General features: G+C 39.8%; 1 protein-coding gene and 1 long non-coding RNA gene across 3 annotated transcripts; one reads left to right on the plus strand and one right to left on the minus strand.

The window, feature by feature from the left end:
• Positions 1–3,615: 3,615 nt before the first annotated feature.
• LOC135287944 (probable G-protein coupled receptor 141) lies at positions 3,616–8,033 on the plus strand. Of its 2 annotated transcripts, XM_064401203.1 has the most exons (3): positions 3,616–4,010; positions 4,142–4,391; positions 7,133–8,033. In XM_064401203.1, exons 2-3 carry the CDS (start codon positions 4,374–4,376, stop codon positions 8,021–8,023), a joined length of 909 nt encoding a protein of 302 aa, XP_064257273.1. In that variant the 5' UTR covers positions 3,616–4,010; positions 4,142–4,373; the 3' UTR covers positions 8,024–8,033. The 2 variants fall into 2 exon arrangements, with proteins under 2 accessions (XP_064257273.1, XP_064257282.1); XM_064401212.1 differs by lacking the exons at positions 3,616–4,010; positions 4,142–4,391 and adding an exon at positions 5,657–5,787.
• A 253-nt stretch (positions 8,034–8,286) lies between these two features.
• Positions 8,287–13,851, minus strand: LOC135287953 (uncharacterized). Its single transcript, XR_010351372.1, has 3 exons — positions 13,703–13,851; positions 8,786–9,690; positions 8,287–8,446 (listed from the first exon to the last, which is right to left on the minus strand). It is a non-coding gene; the product is annotated as an uncharacterized LOC135287953 (long non-coding RNA).
• Positions 13,852–24,928: the final 11,077 nt, after the last annotated feature.

The following is a 24,928-nucleotide window of genomic DNA, read 5'->3' on the forward strand; positions in this document are numbered from 1 at the left end:
TTGTTGGTTATACATATTCTCTTTGCCATGTGCTGAGAGCATGGGCTATAAACAGACTTACACACAGCATTCATTGCATTTCATTCCTCTAAACAGTGTGCATATTGGAAGCATAGAGATTTCCCAACTAGCAAAAAAGGCAGCCAGAAATGGCATTGTTCTGCTGGAACCATGGATGATGGACTTGCCAGCACAGAGGTTCATTCCTGGCTGCCATTGGCATCACTGAAGGAGTGAACAGAACCTTTCCCAAGACAGGGATTGGAAGGAAGCCAAGAGAACCTTTGCCAAGGCAGGGACTGGGAGGAAATACACTTTAAATATATGGTGAGCATCTCTTTTTACATCCCTTAAGATTATTCCTGTCTGCACAATGCTTGAAGCCACTTCTGTCGCTGAGTGCTGCAGACCTGCTCTTTTTCTGCTGTGTTTTCCTCTGCAAATGGCAGTCAACCCATGGCCAAGGCTCTCTGAAGGTGAGAGCATCCATTTTTGTAAACACAGGGCTCTGTCCAGCACCAAATGGCCTCAGCTTTGGAGTTTCCTCTGTTTGCAGGACTAACCCTGTCTTTTCTTCAAGGGGCTTGAAGGAAAAAAATGTCTGTGGGGGCATCCACTAGCCAAAATGTTCAAATTTCAAACTCACTTTTGCTTCTTTAGGCATTTTGGATATCTCACAGGAAATTAAATCAGAAAAGTCTGATAGCTTGCAGGATGGTTTTTGTATTCAGTTCTCTTTTTAGTGATAGGAACTAAAGAACCTTCTCCTTTCACAACCAGTCCATTTTGTATCCCTGAGAACAGAATGAAACATCATTATTTTTTGAAGGTGCTCTAGGTGTTCTCTTTTGTACTCATATTTAATATATTTAATTTCCTTTGTATCTTAGAATTTGTGCTATTGATATTCATTCCCATTCCCTACCACCCAACACTCTCAAGAATAAATGCTAATTTTTTTTTTTTTTTTTTCTGATTTGCTCACAGGTTTCATTCCTATGGAGCTGATATTGGATACTTCAAATTCTCAATAGCTCAAAATCCTCCCTTTTTTTCTTATTTTATGATTAACTGACTTTTATAGATGTGCATTTTGATGAAATTGGGATGACAGGCCTCTAGATACCAGACTCATCTGGATTATAAACTAATTTACTGACAAATTCAATCATTTTTAGTATTTAGAGTCCTCATCCTTGTCCTCTAGTGCTCTCTCTGCAACTCTATTCAGAACATAAGCACTTTCTTTTCTTTCAGAAATATGGGAACCTCCCTTCTGTAAAACCAAGATTCATTTTTGTGAAATGTGGCTACAAACACGCAGTTTTAAGATCCTGGAGAGTTAAGATCAATGCAAATTTGTGAAAACAACCCAAGCATAAAACCTGATCACAGAATCATAGAATACCTTGGTGTGGAAGGAACCTCAAATATCACCAAGTTCCAGCACCCCTGACATGAGCAGGAGCACCTTCCACTAGACTACTTTACTCAAAGGCTCTTCTGTCAAAGTCCTGAACACTTCCAGGAATGGGGCATCCACAGCTTCTCTGTGTAACCTGCTCAGTGCCTCACCACCCTCACAGTAAAGAATTTCTTCCTCCTATCTAATGTAAATCTCTCCTCTTTCACTTCAAAGCCATTACCATTATCCTACCCCTACCTGTCCTTGTGAAAAGTCCCTCTCCATCTTTCCTGTAGGTCCCCTTTATGTACTGGAAAGTTTTCCAAGGTCTCCCCAGAGCATCCTCTTCTCTGGGATGAACAACCCCGACTTTCTCAGCCTGTTTTTATAGGAGAGGTTCTCCACCTCTCTGATTATTTTGTGGCCTCCTCTGGACTTGCTCCAGCATCTTCACATCCTTCTTATTAACTGCATGAGTTAATTGGCTTACGTGCTTCCTTTCTAATTGCTTTTTAGTTTAATAAAGATTAAGCCTTGCCCAGCTCTGTGTCAAGCAAAAATTAGTTTCAGGGATCTAATTCCTGAAGAGGCTTGTTGACTCTGTGTATAAGTATCAGGAAAGAATTCAGACTCTGTGGCTGTGGTGTTATTTATCAAGCAGAACATGAGAAACCACGTATAGCAGCATCATGTGGAGCTATCCCTTGAGACACAGACTTCTGAGAAAGGCTGTGAGACTGAAGCAAAGGGAAGTTTGAAAAGGACAGGGAGTAGCAGCATGGTCAAGCAGAAAGGAAAGCATTTGGGATAAGGAAAAATTTATGCTTTTGGTGCCAGATCCTTGACTTACCTCTGGTTTTCTGCAGCTGTTCCCAAGTAAAATGGCTTTATAGCCAGTAATATCAAAGTAAACTAAAGCAATAACAACTTTAATTGTCACTACAGGTGTTGGAGGGCAATTAGACCAAATAGTGGGACAAAACTATTCAATAACTCTTCTAACTTACCTCTAAACTGTTATGTACCAGGATAGGAGAATAATGACAAGTTCCTGAATTCATAATAATAAATCTCTTCTCTTTGCACCAAACCAAATAAATATCAGCTTTGTTTTAAAAGGTACGTCATAGCCTGCCTGTGATATACTCTGCCAAATTCCTCCACAGAAATCCATTATTTATTACTTCTATTTATACAAAACATAATGTCTACTTTTGAGGCATACTAAATATATATGACTAAGGCAACTATATATTATGATTTCTAATAAACAGAGAGTCCAGACAGCCTCTTCCATGCTGGCAATGCCTGAGAAATCTCTCAGTAAACCTGCAATCAAGTAATTAGAAGAGTAGTCCAAGAATCTGAAAAGTTCTGCTAAACTTGTTGACCATTTACTGGCTGAAGTTAGTAAATTATTCATGATGCATGGGCGGGTGGGACTGGAAAATTAAAGGGATTATAATGTATGTTCCCTAACTATGGAGTATGATTTTCTTACTATCTAGTACCTATGACTCACGTCTGACAAGGTGGGAGTGAGACAGCAAGAACTATTTCACCTGCAATCCCAGAAAAAGCAGTATGTTAAAGCATAACACACACTGGTGTTCCCTATTTTACCATTGTTTATGTCCTATGTGTAGCCCAGTTTTTGTAAGCAGCTAGCTATAGAGGATTAATATTAATAAATAATTTTAATTATCAGCAGCTTTCACCCTAACTTAGAAGTAGGTACAACTGAAAATCTATCCAACCACAAAGGACAGGACAGAAAACATCTCTTGAAACCGAATGTGAAGCCTTGGTTGTTATTATACTGACCAGAAAAGATAATTTTTTTTTTTAAACTGATGAGATAGCAGAGGAAATCATGCAGACATGAAATGGAGAAGTTAGAGCTCTACTGTAGACCCAGTCCCCGCTAAGAGGAAGTCTGCTGCACACATGCATGGGCACCAGCAGTGACACTTCTACAGAGATTCGTCCCATCTCCAAACACACAACAGGCCTTGTTTCTTTTCTCTCAACTGCTGCTTCTTCTTCCTTTTCTTCTGTTTCATTTTTCCAGTTCGGTAGTTGAAATCTCCACTCTTCTTCTTTGCCTTCTGTTTACCCCAGTGCTGAACCAGATACGCCCAGTCCCTTCCTTACTTAAAATCTATGTGTAATTCTACTCTTGACCTGAATCTCTGCTGTGTATAAACACATTCCTCTTTCAATCTTTATTCTCACCACTGGTCAAGGCACGCTGTGTACTGACTAAATTTTTATCTTGTACTCAAATAAAGGCTAACCTAAACCTAGATTACAGGGCTGAGTTGCCTGATTTTTAAATTATTTTTGATTTATTTAACAGAAGAACATGAAGATACAAGGTTACACATTGAACGGCATTAGCATACAAGTTTCAAGGAATGTTTCAAGGAAAAAGAGATTGAGAGATATGAAAACATCAGTGGAGAAGTTCAGTTTCTGACCTTCAGCAGTTTTGGTGCCAGCCAACAGCACTGTCCCCAAGGTGACAAGAGAATTATCTGTGCAACATCTTTGCTGGGTTTTGGCCTGATTTTACATCCAAAGAGCTTAGACTGGACTCAAGAAGGTAACAGAGTGCACCAAGCTCCTGATCTCAGAGTCTGATTCAGCTCTGGCTGGAGTACTGGCTGTCACAAAACAGCTACTTGAGGAATGCAATTTCTTCACGTCTCTTCTGATTTCACATGGTGGTTCAAGGTTTATGGATTCCTTCAAGCTCTGTGGACAAGGCAGCAGCCATTTCTCTGCTTGACCCAGAGGCTGTGGCTGTGGTTTCATGATCTTTCTAACACATGGAAACCACCAGTGTCTGACATCCAGGCTGTTCACTACTTTGCTGCACATTTCTGCAGACCCAGCTATCATTTTGCCATTCAACCACCATCACTACAATGTCAGGCAGCAGCCTGTCCTTATGTGGGATTAGGTGATGCTGGAACCACAGCTGGTGAGTACCATTATCCAGGTAGCTGCTCTCCATCAGTGCTCTGATGGAACAACCACACGTTTCTTTTACTTCAAGCCCACAAATATATGCACTGTCCAAAATGGGCATCCCTGCTGTTCTGAATCCTGGTCTGAATGAAATGGTAACTGCTCTCTCAAAGCTTTCAGGATTTATCCTGAGAATGTCTCACAGACTGCTGTTCCCACATCCTTGCTCACCCTCACAGACTTTCCTGTTTCTCTTCTCAACTTTTTATTTTTTAAGTTTTTGTATTTATTTCGTTCTGGTAGCTCTCTTTCACATCTTGATCTTCCTAACACTGTTCTTAGCAGGAGACGTGCCTCTCAAAGGGAACCATCCTCTCATCCGCAGCAGAAGGGGGCTGACTGATGGCAGGGGCAATGCTAGTTCAACCCTGCTGCAATATTGTTTTTATGCTATTGTTTGCTCACAAAACCTTATGTGTTGCCTATCATGTTTGAGTAGGGATGACTCCAATTGAAGTCTAGAACTTTAGTAGAAAAATAAACAGGACTAACATTTTTCTGTTTAATTTTGGGCAAGAATATGCTTTTTAATGTCTCTACAAGAGATATGACTCAAATTCTTCCTCTTTTTAGTGAGCTGCCATGTACTAATGATATGTTTTGGGGTCTGCATTCATGCCTTTGGTTCAAGAATAATTTTCAAAGCCCACTGGCTTCTCTATGTCTTTTTTTATTTTTTTTTAAAGCAGGAACTCTTAAGTTGCTTTTCATATATGCCTACAGCTTGTTTTATATATCATATTTAAACAGTGAGAAATCACCTCTGAATTCTTGACAGTCTAATAACATGTTAGAGTGAAATCCCCTGTTAACTCTGCTAAACACTTTGTTATTCTGGAACATTTAGCTTAATTATTAAACACAAAGCAAGTTAAGGGGGAAAGTGGATGTATAAGGAAAAAAATCCTTTGCTCAGGTGCACATTTCTTTCCTTGATCAGTGGCACTTCTCACTTGTTTAGCAGCAAAACCTGGTACCTTGTAGAGTTGTATGGCTCAGGGAATCACTGTCTGCCTGAGCTTTAAGACAAACCAAATTGTGGTCAGGGGAAGTCCTGACTTGATCTGTTCTACATGTCCCAGCACAATGATAGTCTCTGGCAGCTCAGCAACTTTTCTGTGGTTCTCCCTGCATGATGAAAAGAGCGTTAGACATCACACATATGAGATTGTTATCACAGAGGAGCAAAAGGAAGGCTTGTTCCTTCCTGTGTGTGGGCTGAGAAAACTCTCAGTCCTTGGTCAGACGGGTCAAAGGCTGTCTTTTTCACTCTGCTTGTGTATGCATATGCTACAGCTGCATGAAATGACACATTTCAGGGTGGAGTCACAAAAAGAAGAGATTATAAGGTAAAATTCAAATATTTTATTGCTATAAATAGCAAAAAAAATTGCAAGCTATTTCAAAGTGATATAAAGTGCTGTAATTAAAGTGTAATTATGCTGTCTAGAACAACTAAATCTTGTACATTTTCAAAGCCAATTTGAAATATTAACAATATACATTGGAAAATGAATTGGTTTGTAAAACTTTTGGTGTAGCAAAGTTTCTGGGAAATTTCTTGTGCTTGTCTTGGGAATATTAGGCAGGTAAACAATTTTAAACATTTAAACACTTTAGGGTCATGAATTTTAAAAGCAGGTGAACAGAAAGGTTTATATCGATCTTGGCTTTTTAAAGATGTTTTGCCTGATGCTTCATAAATAAGTTTCTCTGAAAATGTTTTGCAGTTGCAGTCTATCACTTTACAGATGAGTGCAAAGAATTAAGAACTGCCAATTAAAACAAGCTTACTGATTTCAAACTTCAAAGGAATTAGACAGAGAAGGTGCTGCTTTTTTAAGAGATAAATTTTAGTTCTTACTTTGTTCTTTCAAAACTCTATCCAAGGTAAGGATAAATTTCATTAGCAAAGTATCTATCTACCCCGTGAGCTATGCTTGTCTATTTGTACATAAATCTGTATACAAGTCCTCATTTTGAGTTAAGTCTAAATAAGAATGTAGCTGTATGTGGCCATGTTCAACAACTGCCAAAAGAATTATATCTTTTAGCAGACTATTCCCAAATTAATTTTCACCTTTTCATCACTTTTCATAGTAGAGTAACTCAGGTAAAATTCTGTAGCAAAAAATACCTGCAGATGAAGCAAGAAGAAATTGAATTTTCATCTGCAAACCTTTATTTTCAATTTCCTCTGTGTATCTAGAAACAAACCGCTGCTACCTATGTGTATTTTGTGCCCATCCAACAAGATGCTAAAAAGATGGATAAGGTGTCATCACAGAGTATCCACATGTGATAGGTATGACATCTTCATGTTTCAGTATTTTTCCACCATCAATTTAAGCTTGATAATATGAGTGCAGATAAAACTTGCACAATTTACAAACAGTGTCTTCATTATAAAAAAATGGCTGAATCTAGAGGCAAGTAATTTTTTAAAAAATCCTGGAAAGCAGTTTAGTAAATCAAAATCTCATTCATAATTATGCAAAAGGTAGTTTTAACCTTGAGAGGCACAGGTTACTGCTGTCATATGCAGGATCACAACAGTTATAAGACTGTAAACTTCATGGGATAACATAATTTCAGATGCAATTCAGTAGTTTCTCTTTAGGAACCTGTGATATTCCAGTTAACAATAAAGGAAATAACAAAGAAAAATGTTTTGCTCCTATTTTTCCTTTTCAGCAACCTTCAAAAGAGGAACTTATGAGGATGCTTAACAGCTGCATAACCCAACAGAACCATTCCTCCAATGGCACTGTGCTGGACTCCTCAGAGAAGCTCCACGCTGTTCTGATAGTCCTGTACATCATTAACCTGGCTGGCGGCACCGTTGGGGTCATCATGATGTCCCAGCAGTTGTTTCAAAGGAGATCCCAATCTGTGATGACCATCATGATCATCAGCCTCCTGGTGCTGCACAGCTTCATGCTCCTCAGCATCCCCTTCCGCCTCAGCTACTATATTTTGGGGGAGTGGAAATTCGGGAGGTTCGCCTGCAGGCTGGCGAGCGCCATCATCTACCTGCACATGTACGCCACCTTCGCCTTTTACGCGGCCATCATCGTAGCGCGCCTCCTCCGCCTGGAGTTTTGCAAGTGCTACACCGCGGCCTGGGTGGGGGCTGTCTGGCTGCTGGGAGCGCTGGTGGTCACGCCTGTTCTCCTCTCCTACTACGGCACCTCGAAGACTTACCGCTCCTGCGAGTGCTTCCAGTTCCACAGGGAGCTGCAGGAGGCTCACATGGTGATCATGAACTACTGCCTGGCTGGGATTTTGGTGGCAGCGTGTGCTGTGCTCACCGGAATCCAGCTGACTGTGATCTATAGAATAGCCATGAAATACTGGCCTGACATTAACTCTCACGTGGAATTCAGGGCTCAGGCGAAGAGTTTCTTCTTCATCTTGGTAACATTAGTCTGCTTTATGCCTCATCATGTGTTCAGAGTATACTACATCCAAAACTACGACCTTGATAAAGACCATAAACTACTCCTATACAACGAGGTTTTTTTAGCTTTAACAACAATGTGCTGCCTGGATATGTTGTGCTTCATAGCAGGAATAGCCCACTGAAGTGTGAGCTACAAGGAAGTCCAGCTGCAGTGTGTCAATACTGGCTTTTGAGAGAAACAAAATTGTGTTGGGATTTTCCTGAGCTAGGAAGACTGGTGAGTTTATGGCGTGCCTGTATAGGTCTACAGCATTGTTTGGCTTTTGCAGGCCAGTAAGATTCCTCTTTCACAAACTATTCTTTTTTACCTTCTCTCTAGAAGGCAGACACACTTGAGTCTTACTCTAGTCTTGACCTAAGAGTCATGCCCTGAAGCTTCATTAAGATTTTCCTTAGCTGTCTTTCTCTAGCAATTACAGCACAAGTATCCATTCCTTTGCAATTTTTTTCTCGAAGTGTCTCAGTAACCACAATCCATTACGGCCAGTAAGTTCTCTTCTCTGAAGGTCTAACTTCTTCTGGCATTGTGATACTGAATGGAAGAGCTGTAAAAAAATAAATTCCTTTACAGGATATTTGTACTAGTGATTTTAGATAGCAAGGACATAAACTCTACTCAAATGAGAAGTATTCATAGAATCACAAAATAGGTCAGATTGGAAGAGACCACAGCGGGTCATCTGGTTCGACCTCCCTTTGTATAATTTATACAAAGTATATATTAAATTAAATTATGTGAAAACTAATTATTATCATAACTTTGTCTTTACTTGTGTCATTTCAAATCCACAAGGAGCTCTGAATTGTGATAATTATATATTTAGAGTGAATGAGGGCAGAACTTCTGCCTTTTGTCACTCTCCCATCAGAACTGGATCTGTTACCTCTTAGGTCCATTGTAGCCAAAAAAAGTTGCTGTTCTTTCATAACTGGATCTGGAATTCAGTTGAGGGGAAAGATCAGACCCTCTCCAGGATGGGGAAAGATTTTATTAGCCTTCAAAACCCTTTGATGTCTGGTCACTTTCAGTTGTCTGTTGATTTTGTTATCAGATGCCATATTTTTTCCATTTACGCACATAAAAAAACATAACCAGAACAAACTTACTGAGCAGTGCTTAATCAGTTCTGCATATGCTTGTGTATGTGTATACAAACTTGTTCTGAAGTATATCTTTTCTCCATTAGATAGATAATATTCTATGGGAATCACATCTGTTTTGGGAATCTCTGTTTTATCTTCATGATTTAAAAGTTCTTTTTAATGATTAATTCTTCCTGCTCTGCTCAGTGCAGAAGGTCTCTAACCCCTCTGTTGAAGGCCCCACAGTCGTCTGCTGCATCCCAGCAGCTTGAGGCCAGATTTCTCCCACCCCAGACTCCTAGGAGTCACACGAGGCTACACTTCCTCCTTCACAGCCCTATAAGTACCCATAATTTTTAGTCTGGAAATCCTTGCTACAGAAACTGCTATGATCCTGGATTGAAACAGATTAAAGCTTGATTTGGGAGGATAATAAGGTACACTTACAAAGTAATGCTACTAATACCTCAGATTGATGACATTTCTTTGAATGAAAAACTTATTCCTACTCTGTCAATCCTGAATAAATGTTTTTGCCTTGACATTTGCATAAAAAAACTTTGTTGAAAACTGCTATGGTTTCAGGTTCCTTTCTGCCTCTTTTAAAAAGTGTAACGTGTCCAGGGTCCAGCAGCAAGTCCCAAAATCTGAAAATCCTGGTCTGATGGCTTCTTCTGGAGTCACAGTGCCTTCTTCTGGAGTTATCCTATTCAAAAAATAATTTGATTAGTCCATGATTTTCAAAGGTAGACCTAGAGTTTAGTATCACAGAGATGAAGTAGAAAGGGAGAGATTTTAAAGTTGGATCTACCAAAGCCTTTAGAAAAATTGGCAAAGTTGCAGGTGGTGCAACAAGTACACTGTTTTTCCCTTACTGTACTCCTGGGGCTGAATAAAAAATTTGTTCCTTGAAGAAATGTCCTGTGTTGCTGCCTATTCTCACTGACCAATGTTTCCAAGGTGACCTGCCTGGGAAAGATCAGAGTCATCTGACCTTGCTTGTGAGTCTGCTGGTGATCTATCTGTCCAGCAAAATGTTGTGCAAGTACAGGGGAGAAAAAAGGAAAATACATGCATGTCCTCAGCCATTCAATCAATCATGTCTTGATGTCCTTGGCTGTGTACTGTCTGACATTTTTTACCTTGCTGAAATAATCCTGACCCACTGACTTGACTTCCTGGTGTGATGCTGAAGCTGTGTTGCCCATCACAGCTGTCTGGCAGCCACTGGCTGCTGGCTGGAACTGGACCTTCTCTTCTTGCTCTGCCTGGGTGCCATGGGGCTGCATGCACCAGCACCAGCTCTGGTGGGATGGACTGAACTTGCACTGCACCAAGGCTTTCTCTCTTTCCCACTCTCCCCCACAGTGGGTAGGCTGTGGCCAGAAAAGACAGTGGGAGAGCAAATGTGTAGATGTGGTCCTCCTAATTCAGAGGATAATGGATTAAGCATTGATCTCAGTGTTGTTACATCAAAGACTCACATTAAAGTGATAGAGATAAGGTCTATTCAATACCTAGTCCCCTGCCGAGATCTTTAAATGCACTTTAAAAACTGGTTAGATTAAAAAATGATCACTCTTCAGAAGAATGGTCTGAGAAATAAATTCTGAAAGGACAATAATATTGAGCTCAGATCGTAGGGTACTATTCCTCACTATGAATTATATAATGACATCCCCTTGAAAACAGTTAAAAATGTTGATTTGAATGCTGTTTGCAAGACCCAAGTAGTTCTGGAGATAATTATAGACATTAATAATTGCTTTCACATCAAAGGATCATGTAAAATTGTAAGCCATTTAGTCACCCCATTAATTTTTAATGTTATCCAATGAAGACTGGGAAAATCCTCAGACATTCTGGAGCAAAGAATATCAAACCCCTAAGCATATCTTCTGTTGTTGTTCTCTGCATGAAGTTCTGCATAAACAGAGCAGGCAAGCAGACCAAAACCAAAATCCCATTTGTATCCCTGACTTCCTAAGTTAGTTTGATGGAAAGCTATTACACACAAATGAGTGTGCTCACTGCTATCACAGCTACACCGCTGCCACAGGTGGCCTGCTTCCATCTAACTGGAGCATATCCTTCCCAACAGTGCAGAGGGTGATGCACAAGAGACACCTCTGGTTTTAATTCATGTCTTCCTTTTGATTCATCTGTTCCTTGTGCCTACTCACAGAGAAAGTCATATTGATGGCGTTGTCAGATTGACAAACCCCTATCTACAAAGAAGCAGAAGGAACAGGTGCATTAGGAGGAAACAAAGGCACACTCCCCCTCCATTCTTTTTCTTCTGCACTCAAGCAATGACACTCTTAAGACTAACAGATACTGTCATAACTATCTGTCCTTTTTTTTTTTTTCTATGTCAACCCAAAACATAAAAACACACTACAGTCCTTGACTTTTATCACATATATTCCATTTTGGAGCTTTGAATGCCACCATGAGCCACAGAGCAGCTATCTGGCATACAGAGCAGAACTACATGTGGGTTAAAATTATGAAAGAAATTGAAAATTGCTTTATCCATAAGCACATGGGCAAAAACATTGCAGATAAGCTACAGGAGGGCAGCACTTGTTGCAATGATTGTTCACAGAGAATTAATACCAGACAAAAGTAAACCTTGGGAAATCATGAAAAAATTAATTTTAAAAAAATCAAAGCTACAAAAGACCATGAAAAAAACCCTACAATTTCTTCATGCCTTCTTTACTACACTCTTTTCAGCTGTCAATGAGGAGCCATATATTAAATCCATGATAAGTCAAGACCATGTATTGCCACACAAAGTGGGTGACAGAAATTGTACAGAAACATCTTGTTCATCAGCCAACGATTTTCTGATTAGACTGACAACCAGAGAACAAAAGCCATCGCTCAGGAAGAGGATGCTGATCTTGTACTTGATGAAAGAGTTGCAGCTTCTGACTCTCTTGGGACTGAGATGGCATCCCTGCCTGCAGGAGCTCTCCTGCTTCAAGGAGATGTATGCAATTGTTTATGGAAAACCACAAGGAGCAACGAGGTACACGTAGAAACACGTGAGCAGATTTGCACACAGCAGAAGAGGGGAAATCTGGGCTCCAGAGGAAGTAATTTTCTTTCTGACAAGGAAAGATGTGATGGGGGTTCTCAGGTCCTCAATGCTAGCAAAAGAGTAGTGCTAGCAACAGCTGTCTGCTTTTATGTCCTGGCAGGCAAGGACAGGGATGATGAATGTGTCAGAGGAAGAAAGGCTGCAGGAGATAGACTAGAGGACATTGACTTGCATGATGATTCTTTCATTCATGAATTCTCATAAATATTTGGAAAGACTGATCTGTGCTTTCTAAGACACTGCATACTGCTGCATAGAGCACCTTGTAAGTTCTAAACCTCCATGGAAATAAATTACATTAATCTATTGAGCAACAAAAAAACCCAAACAAACAAAAAAAAACCCACCAAAAACAAACCCCTTCCAAAAAAAAAACCACTATGAAAAGGTAGAACCTTTTCTATTATATTAAAAAATAGCATAAAATACATGCTACTTTATTTTCATGCTCTGCCTGCAGAAGTGTCAAACACAGTGATGAGTCTTACACAGCACAACAATTTACTCAAAGATGTGATAAAAAATGCTACAAACATATTTTTTAATAAATCCACTTCCTGTAGCAATTCTTCCTCTCTCATTTTCATATCCTCTATCTGTGGAAACCCCCTCCGAAATGTTGCAATATGGAAACCAGCAGGTGAAAAGTCTTCCTTCTGGAAAAAAGCTGGAAGAAGAATTTTCACAAGCTCCACATTTTGTTTTTCTATTTGCACTATCCATTCCTGGTCCCTTTCCAAAACTTAACCTAAGCGGGTAACTGCTTGTGTATCTTGGACAGAGCAAATGACGAAACAAATTCAGAAAGAGGCTTTTCCACAATGAGGAACAGCAAGATGACTCATGGACTCATCTCCTGCTCCTGGTGTCTCTCTCAGTGTCCTTTGACTCTGATGTGAAAGCACAAAATGTCAGGGCAGAGGCTGGTAGTGCCTGTCCCATAAATGAGGCTGTGCAACATAAGTCACCAGGAACGTCCCTGCTTTAGCTCTACTGCTACTTTCGACAGTCACACTAAAAACATTCCTATCTGTAAGAAGGCACTTTTCTTTCCCCCTAGCCCACAGAACCTTTCCAAGGAGAAATAAATTTTCAAACAAATGGCACGTGAAATCTGCCAGTCTTTTTCATCTCGAATTTCCCCCTTCCCCTGACATTTTACCTGCTAACTCCCTGAGAAGAGTAACATCAGCAGAAATTGCTACTGGATTAGTTAAAACGTTTTAAAATTTTAGGCTGATGGACAAAATATATCTGTGCAATGTTCCTATGTTCCACTTTTTGCTTTAGAACAGATGATCACATTTAATGACTTACCATGTGTGTGTGTGTAGTTTAGCCCCAGCTGGCAACCAAGTACCACACAGCTGCTAACTCACCTTCCTCCCCTTCTCTCCCCGTGGGATGGGGAGGTGAATTAGAAAAAATGCCAAACTTGTGGGCTGGGATAAACACAGTTAAATAATTAAAGTAAAATAAAATAATGTTACTAACAATACTAAATATGATTATAAAAATAATAATTGTGATGAAAAGGAGGGGGTGAGAGAGAGGGAGAGAGAGAGATAAAACCCAAGAAAAACCAGCAATGCACAACACAATTGCTCACCACCTGCTGATCAGTGCCCAGCCTGTCCCCCAGCAGCAATCAGAGGGTTTCCAGCCAGCTCTCTCCAGTTTATGTCCACACTGAGTGTGGTAGTCTATGCTGTGGAATGTCCCTTTGGCCAGTTCTGGCCAGCTGTCCTGGCCATGCTCCCCCACAGCTTCTTGTGCACCTGGCAGAGAATGAGACACTGAGAAGTCCTTGACTTAGGGTAAGCACTACTCAGCAACCCCCAAACCAACAGTGTGTCATCATTATTATTTTCATCCTAAATTCAAAACACAGCACTGCATTAGCTACTAAGATGGAAATTAAATCTATCCCAGCTGAAAACATGGATTTAGCATGTTGTTCTTCAGAATACCTGAACAAAGAGCCCTTTTTAAGTAGTTACTACCCCCTTTAAAGAAGAGTGGTTTGATATCATATGGCACATTGTTCATCTTCTCATTGTCTGTTTTCCTTTCCTTCTCATTTGTTTGGTGAAATACTGGGGGTTTTTTTTCTGGGTGGGAAAACTAACTTACTGAGCACCAGAAAGGTTCAGTGTGATTTTTTCCTGGTTTCTAGACTTGAGCTAGTCTGTTACTGATTACCTTAATGCTTGACTTATTTGATTTGTTGCCAAGCAAGTTCTGGCAGGAGGAAGCTGGAGAGTATAAAGTTTGAGAACCATTGCCTTAAACCGAAGTTACAGTGTGATTACAATCACTTTTCAGATTTTTACAGCTTTAAAGCTTATTTGATTAACAAAAACTCTTACTCAACCTGGTGTCTGCCCACAGATGTGTCATCTGCTGTTTAAGAAGGTTCCTACCATTCAACCATCACAACACAAAAGCTTTGTTCTAAGATCCATATTGTATACATGGAATGGGCATAGCCTTCTGACTCACAAGATAATCTTTGTGCCAAAGCAGGGGCTTTTGGTTGAAATACCTGAACAGCCTTAATGGTGGATTCCTCTGACAGGAGCAATAAATATGAGAATAATTTACAAAATAAATTTTTATTTTACAAAAAATACTGTAAAAATTTATTTTTTACAGTATTTTTTTGCAGTATCTGCATGTGAAGGATTAGAGCAAGATTAGAATCGCATAGAGGAAGGAACCATTAGAAGTCTGCAAAACTGAGGCAATAGAACCAATGTAATCTTAAGTTTTACAAAAGAGAAACAGTTCAATTGTAAAAGTTGGGCCATTAAAATTCAAGACAAAACAATGCAGGGGAGAATGGGAAAGGAAGGAATAATGTAACTGATACCTATCTACTTGTTTATTATTTAAAATGACAAAGAAGTTAAGAGAGGGCAAGAGAGAAACAGACAAAAAGACAAAAAAAAAGTAGCTTAAAATGTACCTCTGAAGAATACTAACAAAATCTGAGGGACCAAAATAGACAACAATTGCTATCTGACAAATAGAGGTGGCTGAAAGATGAAATGTGAGGGACATATTAAAGATATTTTCAGAAGAGTCCTGGCAGAAGTGGAATTGCCCTCTGAAATCACCTCTGAAATTAGAATATCTCTATATTTAAGTAAAAGGATAACAAATTCCATTCATTTTCTTCTAGAATTTTTCTCCTACTAGCACTCACAGAGCTTGAAAAGGAATTCAATTAAAAAGGAATGATCTCCTCTCATTATCAGATGGAATAAAATCTTTTTAATCAGATCTTGTCTGATCAGACAGAATAATAATCTAATAAGAAAGTAATACATCCTCTACACCTACTTCTGCAGTGGTGAGCTCCTCATGAAATTGCTCCTGGGAAAAAGCTGTCAGCTCACCTTTGTTCCTGCACACCCACACTGCCTGAGCCAGCAGGGATCTGATCAAAGCATCCCAGGTTTTCTGCCAGCAGGTAACAGACACTGAACAGCCTCCATGTGCTGATGTTTCCCTGAGCAGCTGCTGAGGTGGCATGGAGGCACTTCCACCGAAGCAGTGACGCAGTAATCCAGATACGGAGCACAGTCCTGTGCCTGGGATACCTCTGCCTCGGGGGGATTGCGGTGCAGGAACACCTTAAGGAGCCAGGGAGGAGTAAGAAAGTGGTCTGATTCAAACACCGAACAGACACTGGTTGTGTCAGTCATCAGGCTCTAAAGCCATGATCTCTGGACTTTAGAAACACTCTTCTGGCACACAGCTAGGTAAGCTAGAGCTTGGTAGGTTTTGCTGAATTTTTAAGTGAGAAGAAAGCCCACAGGGCTTCCTACCTATAAAATCTACACACAGCTGCAATCCAGCAAGTTTTGGATCATCGTCTCTTCCTGTAAAACCAAAATAAAATATTCCCCATTCCTTCCTGCTAAGGGTAAGCCCCTGCATTTGTTTTCTGCTGAGCAATATCCTCGCAGAAGGAGCATTCCACGAGATGCTGCCAGCTGGCCAGTGGAACATAGCTGGGCATGTGTTCCTGGGAGGGAGGGCAGTGGGAGTATAAGCAGCTAATGGAACCAACAAAACACACTTTTAGAGTAATAAATGAGATGGATTCTAGCCAGCCAGAAAAATATGTGAATGCATATAAAAATTATGGTAAGAATTCAAGTTGAAGTATACTCTTAATCCCTGTGGGAGCCTGAGAAACCCTTTCTACAAAGATTTAGAAGAGGCACTGGCAGAATATCTCAAATAGACCTCACAATGATGCAAGCACCCAGTATGGCAATAATTAAACCACCACATTAGCTGTTTTGGGGAATGCCTTCTGAAATCTATATTAGCTTTCAGAGAAAAGAACTCATTAACCTCCAAACTCAAGTGTAAGTGGTCCACACCACAATACCGTGAGGACATCCTTCCACTCTGATTTATTGCTCTTAAAGGGGCTATGCTATGACATATCCTCAGATTACCAGTGGGCACCATGAAAATGCACAGAAAAATTATTTTCAGGACTCTTAAAGGAATTAACAGTGCAGACTTCTTTACTGGATTAATTTAACTTGCCCGCATCCATCAGAGCTGTAGAGAGCTCCTCCTCTTCTCTTGGCAAACTCTCTTGTGTTGTGTAACAGCATTATGAGAGTAGTTTGTTTCCAAATGATATTGAGGAAGACTAACTCTATTAGGTATGGATGTGTGCAGTACTGTTATCACAGTGCTGTGCCTTGCACAGCTCCAGGCTGGCTCGGTATGAACCAAAGCACAAGCAGTTCTAGCTGCATGACTGTTCTGTTCCAGCAGTGGGAAGAAGGGACAAGGAATGATCCATCCCCTGTTCTGATGCACTTAGTTTTTCCCATCTAATATTTAGACCTCCTCTTCCTGTCCATCAAAATGCCAGGACCCACCAGAGATTCTCTACATATGAAGGTGGTGTGTCTCAGAAATGATACATATATCTGGAAAGAAGTAAGGCAAGAGATGTCAGTAAATTACTTGCCTGGTGTCTGTACTGAGTTTGGAGAAGATTTACCCATGGTGTGCTAATACACCAACCACTCCCACCGAATGTTCAGGGAAGGCAGACAATTTTTCAAGTTTGTTTTTCACTATGTCTAAAACACAGGTGCAACCTGGATGCATTGGACCTCATGTTCTCTTCATCAGGAAGGAAGTGATCAGCAGTGTAAGAGTGCGGGTGCCAGCAGAGACTAAATGGCACAATTAACAGCAATTAAATCACTGAGACATTGATACAGTTTACTGACAAGAACAAAATCCCAATTTTCATCACAAAAAAAGAATTATTTCAGAACATTCTGAAAGCTACAGAAAAATATCCACCATTAAATTCTCAGTGGGAACTGAAATGCTGGAGTTTCTCACAATAGCCTTGTCAGTTTTTAGCTTCATGTTTTCATATGGAGCAGCCTGCAGCTATGGACCTACTTGCGGCAGTGATGGTTGATTATTTTCTAATTACAGGGAAAGAAGTGACAGTGATCAGGATGAATGGCACTGCTTCACCTCCCTGGCAGCATTCTTGAACATCCTAATGTAGTGTAGATTATGTCACCAGACCAAATCAACAACCACCTCATAAAGAACATTCTGTAGGTGAACCTCTTGCTTTGGACATCTCCATGTGCCCAGCAATAGAGGATTTGCATCAGACCCAGGTGGTTGTGCATTGCAGCAACAGGCAGTGGTGACCACAAGAGATGTCAGAATTTTCAAGGCTATTTGTTATAATATTGATACTCTGAGACTGGAAAAGGAAAGAGGTCCTCACAGTTTGTCTAAGAAAAACATGAGCTGTTTGGTAATATTGATGGAAATTAGAAGTTCACAGCTGTATTTAAAACATTTCATTTCAAAGTCAGTATAAACTCTGCTGGAAGTAATGCTGAAGTGGTGCTAACAGTCTGATCCACTGATGATGATGAAAGCTAGCACAAGATCCCACAGCACATTAATTTCATAGGTGAGGAAATATCTGTTGCCCTGCAGCAAATCTGAAGCAGGGTGTGTGTAACATTTCTGGATTTATCTGTAGTCCAGCATGCAGCTGCCTTTCTTTTAAGTACCCAATGTCACCTCTTTTTTAATTAAAAAGGTAACAAGCAGTGTAGCAACTGGGGACACAGCCACATAACTATTTCTTTCTTTTGACTTGACTTCTGTTTTATTAAGTAGTTTTTCCGGCAATGTCACAAAGAAAAAAAGTCTTCAGATTTGTCATGCTAAGTGGCACACAAGTTTTTTTGTGCAGAATGTTGTATGTGCATAGCAATAGCTATGACAACATGGAGACCACCACACCATTAAATTTTGAAACAATGCAATTATTAACTCAAGTCACTCAGACATGTTTTCCAACTACTGCTTTGTATGTTTGATACCATAATCATTCATATTAGATGACTCAAAATGTGACACCATTAGAAGCCTTGTTGACATAATTATTTTACAAACCTGTTTTACAGAACTGTGGTTCTTGGTGGTATCATGATATATTTTTTTAGTTTAGTTCCATGAAATACTCAAGTGATATTGCTCATCAGCACTGTCTTCCCTTTCCTTTTCACCATGCTCTGTTGTATCTGCCCACTTGTCAACTGCTCAGAAAGCATCTTACAAGCTTGCAAATGTGTTTCTTCCTCAGCCGTAGCCTAACCAGCAAGTGACATTCTCAAACTTGCCTGTGTAGTTTCTATGCTTCCAACATTTTGGTTTGAAAGAGGAGCTGTCAGGTTCTTCACCATGAGCTAAGCTGGCCTCTGAGCAGATTACATTTCATTACCCCTCACAGACACCACAAAAAATCCCACTCACAATAGAGAAGATCCCTCATACCAGTGGAGTGACCACAAACCAATTATGTCAACTAATCTACTGGTTAGAAAGCTCACTGTGAAAAAGACCACCAGTGCATCACATTTAACAGAGTGTTTTTAAAAAAGATTAGAGAAGGCTAAAAAAAATCTTTTTTTCCATTCAGCTGTAATGAATCACTCTGTGGCTGGTGTTATCTCTCCCTGTTTTTTCACTGTTTAAACTTCCCGTATGTCACAAAGTCACTCACTACTGCTGTGGCCACCCAAAAGATATCTGTGTAGTTTGAGCCAGTTATCTTGAAGAGATGTGTACTTTCAGCAGGCAGTCCAGCCCTCTCAAAAATAGGTGTTTCAGATAAATAGGAGAACTAACATCTGAACTCACCAATCTGTCATTACCACCACTGAGAGAGTCCAGATATTTGCCTTATTCTGTCTTACTTCTGGACCCCACCCAATCTCCATCCATTCTTGGCTTTAAAGAAGCAAACTGAGAGCCACCCCTCTGACACTCCCAGATCAAACACTCAAGCTTCCTGTCCTTCACGTTACAAATTATTGTAAATTGCCTAAGTGGCCTAATTTCCAGTGCTTTACAATTTGCTATTCATGGCCTCATTATACTTCTTCTATATTCTTTTAGAGTTGTTTTCAGTAATAGAGATACAGTGGACACTGCAATCCTGACAAATCCTGAGGTCTTTGAAAGGAGCTATGCAGAATTCATAAATTAGATTATTCACATAACACTGAAGCTGGTGAAGAGATTTGTTCTCAAGTTCCTCAATATTGATCACTAATCACAGCAATCAAGTTGCATAGCAAGTAGAGCCAGGATATGCTTGAAATCAGTCACTATATTTAAAAATAAAAGTAGTCAGCAAAACCAAGGAGATGACAGTCTGAGATGAGTTGTAATTTAGTTGCTTCACTGAGATGCTTTAAGAATTTATTTTTTTCCTCCCCATCTCTCCTTCCAAATGGTTAGTCAGCTAGAAAGCTACACAGTGAATTTTCATGTCTGCATCAGGCTTTCTGTCCTTTCTCACAGAAAGGTAGTCCTCCATTCATAGCTTTACATTAGTAAGTGCTGCGTTTAGAGTAGTAATCTTCCCTTTACATAATCCTCACCTTTATATACTCCTGCTTTCAATTGGGAGCAAATGCTAATTTGATCATGCATAAGAGACATGCATAAATGTCAACCAGCTCGGCTGTCTTCCTCCTCTGCTTCCAGTATTGTTGCAGTGGATGATGCTGAAGTGCATCAGTGCTGACACTTATCCTATTAAAGCTCTGGAAATGCGCATCAGTGCTACTGTAATATTATCATTCTTTGCATTTTTCTCTTCTGGCTGAACAGGCAGTATGATTGATGACAGAAAGCCTGGTTAAGCAGAATGAAGTTACTAGTAAAATAAGCATTTGAATGAGTCACAAATATTCAAAGGCAAGCCAGAACCTACAGTTAAACATGGGCTATAGATCAATTTTTTTTAAAAAAAGAAAACCCTTCTTTCAGTTATAACTGAACTTTGCCTCAAAAGAAACTTCAGAAGACAAAACTACATATACATGAATCAAAACTATCCAGCTTGAAATCCAATGAGGCAGCATAGATTCTAGAAACTGAAAGATATAAAAGGATGATAAAAATACAATCCAAACTCAAAAGATAAAGAGCGCCAGAAAGTGAGAAAAGAAAATTTAACATATACACAGACTGTGAATAAAAAGGAGAAAGGAAGAAACATTCCCCACACAAAAACAAAGAGACTGCCACTCTGTGGCATCTTTTTTAACAACATTTATAAAGTTTCTTCTATGACAGAAAAAGGAAGTGTGAGAAATGTATGGGTTTACAGGGTAGCTACACTTCATTATTTTTTTTTGGTTTTATAATTATTCTCAAAATCACTGTCTTATCATCTGAGCAATACATATATGTAGAGAGAGATTCCCTTAGCAAACAGGAAAAAAAACCCTTCTCAAGCCTTCCTATTGAGACACTTAAATTTTTACCCCTGGTGCGTGTTTTTGAAGGGTAATTTCAAATTTGCTATAGAAGGGAGTTTCATCCACAGGTAATATCAAACTGCTGTTGCACCATTACTCATGAGCTGTGTGTTTTTGAAGGATGCCCATTTCCAGTTGCCAGAGCTGCTGCTTTTCCACTCATCCCTTCCCAGTCTCTTCCAATGCAGTTAATGCCACTTGCTGGTTTTCTGCTGCCAGTACAGGTTTCCATGATGCGCTCAGCTCTGGAGAATAAGCTTAGGACATCCCACTGAGTTAAAGAGATTCAGAAATTGAGATCATGATAAAAGTGAATCTCAAAAAACCAAGAAAAATATCACCCCTCCCGCCTCACACCCCCCCTGCCCCCGAAGAACAAAAACCAACAAATTACTTCAATGTAAAATCTACCAATCCTGGAAATAGACAAATTAGCAGGAAATATCAACATCACAGTGTATTGGCAACTTGCAGGCAGTCTAGTTTTATAAAATAAAATTAAATAATTAATGCAGAATTGTTTTCTTAATTATTATAATACAAAATTCCTACTCTTGCAGGAAAATATGAATATGACAGAGGAAAGTATCACAGAACAAAAAAAGTTCAAGAGAAAGTAGTTTGAAGGAGATTATTCCAAAGTGCATGTTAATTAAATACTAAATAATTTTTTTTTTAACACAATACCTGAGGTGTATCTGAAGAATCCACCTAGATTCCCAAATTTAAAAAGTCTCATTTTATTTCTCCTTTTTTCAATTGGTTCTTATTTTGAGGGCAAAGAATTACTAAAGAAAGAATCTGCAGGAACGGAGAAGCACTGATAGCTGCTGGGTGTTTATGTGACATTACATGTCTGTCACTCCAGAACAGTAGGAGAAAGTAAGTGTGAAGTTTTAGTACAAACTTGTTACCATTCTGTCAGCTGTCACCATTTCCTCGCTCCATTCCTCCACCATTCATACTTCTGTCCAGGAACCAGTTCTGCTGAGGTACTAACACAATTTACAAGCAGTTCAGAATAGATTATATCAATTTTTTAAAACTTCAGAAATGATTCATAGCCACAAGACTCTGGCATTAACCACATCACATAACTCTCCTCTATTACTGTTCTCAACTTTTACAATTTATTTAAATTAAAAAAAAAAAAAGCACAATGAGAGGGCAGGATGAACTACTCCTGTCAGAGCAAAAACATTTCATTTTTTAATATGTTATTATATTTTTGTTTAGAAATTTTCAACATTCTGGACAGCATATGTAGAATTAACCTTCCACCTTCCTCCCCACAGAAATAAAACTCACAAAGTCAGGGTGGCCAATGCTGGTGAAGTCTCAACAGAATAATACTTCAGATTGGCTTGAAAGTATTTTGAGAAGCTCGGGTCTGAATATATAGCAGAAACAGAAACTTACCATTTAAAGGAAAAGACTATCCATCAATATGGTGGAAAAGCTTTCTTGCTGTGGATGGTGCAGCTCTGCTTAGCTCATAGACAGCTTAATCAAACTGGTGCTTATAGAATTCATACACCACTTTTCAGGACCAAGAAAAAGATATGTTTTCCAAGTATGAGGTCCTTATGAGGTTTTTAATGGTGATACAGATAAATTTTGTGATGAACTTGCAGTGGTAAAAAGCACCATACCCATAAAGCTGCCCCAAAAGTCACCTTTGTGCCTGTGGTTCACACACTGCACAGCTGAATTGCCACAAGGTGCTCCAGGCATCCCTGGCAACCCTGGCAGCTGTTGTGGCAACAGGTGATCAAAACACGTCTACCTTCATTCTAAGACATAACAGACTCATTTAAGTGGTGCAGTTACTTCATCTGTTGAAAATTACTTTGATGAAAATCTTGATTATCCAAAAATGATTGATGTATCCCACACAAAGAAAATTTGCAAGTGGCACTATTTGTAATTAATCCAATGGATTGCAAAAGATTCTATTTAATTTATGTAAGTTCAAGATAATTATTTTTGTCATGTGATATGCACATAGTTTAAACACTAAACTGAGTTTTCCAGGATATTGTTCTTAAAGGTATATGCATATTGACGTTACATCATGAAATTCAAGATTATTTATATACTAGGATTTGTAGCATTTGGGAAGTTATCCTTTTTATTTGCAAAAGACAATCTTAGCAGCTGCTTCAAAGTGTATACATTTTATTTCCCTACTCATTTCAAAGAACATGCTAGTGAAACCTTCAGAATATATAATTTCACTAAAACAAAACAAAGGACAAAGGAGGGAATGAAATCTCAAAAATCAGAAACAAGAAGGAAGAACATGACATACCTGAAAAATGCTGAAAATTCAACAGTGATTTTCTGAATCAAGCTCAAATATTGAAAAATAATATGGCATCCTTTCTGTGGGTTTGCATTCTGTTTCTGTACATATGCACACAAATATCATATGCAACCTTTCTCTGTATTAATAATACTATATTTATATTAGACTACAGATTTCACAATGAATCTTCACTCAGTTTTAACCAAGTATATGCTGCTTGCCGGGGGAAATAATCTCCCTTTTTAAAATGTGCAATGTAAGGCTTACATCATTACCACATCATATGAGACTCCAGTGTTGGATGTTTCCAGGTCCTCTTAAATTAAACTGTAGTAGAACTTGCTGGCAAATTTAAGCAAAACTAAGCAAAAGATGCTGGTGGTATAGCTCTCTATGCCACAAAAGTTATGTTCCCTCTGTATGCAGAGCCATGTAAAAAAGTGGAGACACAAGAAAGTGATAGCTAATCTCTGCAGTTCAAAGTGTAGCAGGCCACTTCTTTGGCTGCAAAACCATGAAGGTACAGGGCTAGCTCACCACAGCACTCAAATAAATCACTGCACCAAACCATCAAAGCCTTGTAACCACCCTGCCTGCACTTTTTGAAAATTATTAGGCTTGCTTCTCCCTCTTGGCAGATCTTTTACACATGGTCCTTCTCAAGGTGCAGACCTGTACCTGCATCTCCTCCACCTGGGATTGTTCTTCAGCACAGCCTGCAGATGAAGCCACTCCTTATTTTGTGATGTCTTGGTCTGTTTATGCCTTTTATGACCAAGGATGTGGTCTGTGGTGGGTGGCAGAGCCCTGGAAGCCCCACAGGCAAATGAAGAAGGGGCAGGCAATGAAAGTTCCTGCCTCAGGGGTAGCATGCACCCGCACACATTCCACGTGCCTGCCAAAGTCAACCTCAGCTGGCAGCTGTAACCACTTTAAAGTGCTTGCCATCAGGGTGCCAAGCATGACAAGGAGCAGAGGTCCTGGTGGGGCCCATGGCTGTTTGCCAACAGGCAAGCTCTGGTTGATGCTATTTTCTCTGCTGTTGTTGCCATAGGAAACTGTTGAGAGGAGCTGCTTCCCCCGCTCCAACTTCCTCCCTTCCAACCTCCTGTCTGCTCAGCACATTCCCTGCCTCTGCACACCTTGCCTCACATAAAAAGGCACCTGTCTCTAAACCTCCTCAGCACTTAGCTTCCCTCTCTTCCATGAGAAAATCTAAGGTATAAACCTCAATTTTCCTACACTGGAGGAAGCCCCAGGCCAGATCCTATTGTTGAGAAGAATGGTCTGAGCAGGACATCAGCACATGAGAGAAAGGCCACTGGGCTGTTCTTGGGAGTTGACATAATTCTAGCGGAGAAGAGTGACATAAAATAAAAATCAAAGGAGAAGCTTGGAGAGTGTGTACTTGGGATGCTCTCCTCCCAGCCCAGGCCTCAGATTTGAAGACCTACTGGAGACCAACACAGTGACTTTACACATGCCAAAATACAGCTGACTGAGGTTCCAACTCTGTGCTGTTCTGAACATCGCCTTGGTAATTTTCCATGTCTTGAGAAAATGGAACGTGATATTCAGAACTGCTGTGGTCCCCAAAGAGTCCCAGATGGAGATGAGCTCTCTGTCTCTTGTTTCAGACCCTGTTTGGCTAGAAGAAAGGCAGACACCC

Source organism: Passer domesticus, chromosome 1 (assembly GCF_036417665.1).
Source record: "Passer domesticus isolate bPasDom1 chromosome 1, bPasDom1.hap1, whole genome shotgun sequence".
Lineage (NCBI taxonomy): Eukaryota > Metazoa > Chordata > Aves > Passeriformes > Passeridae > Passer > Passer domesticus.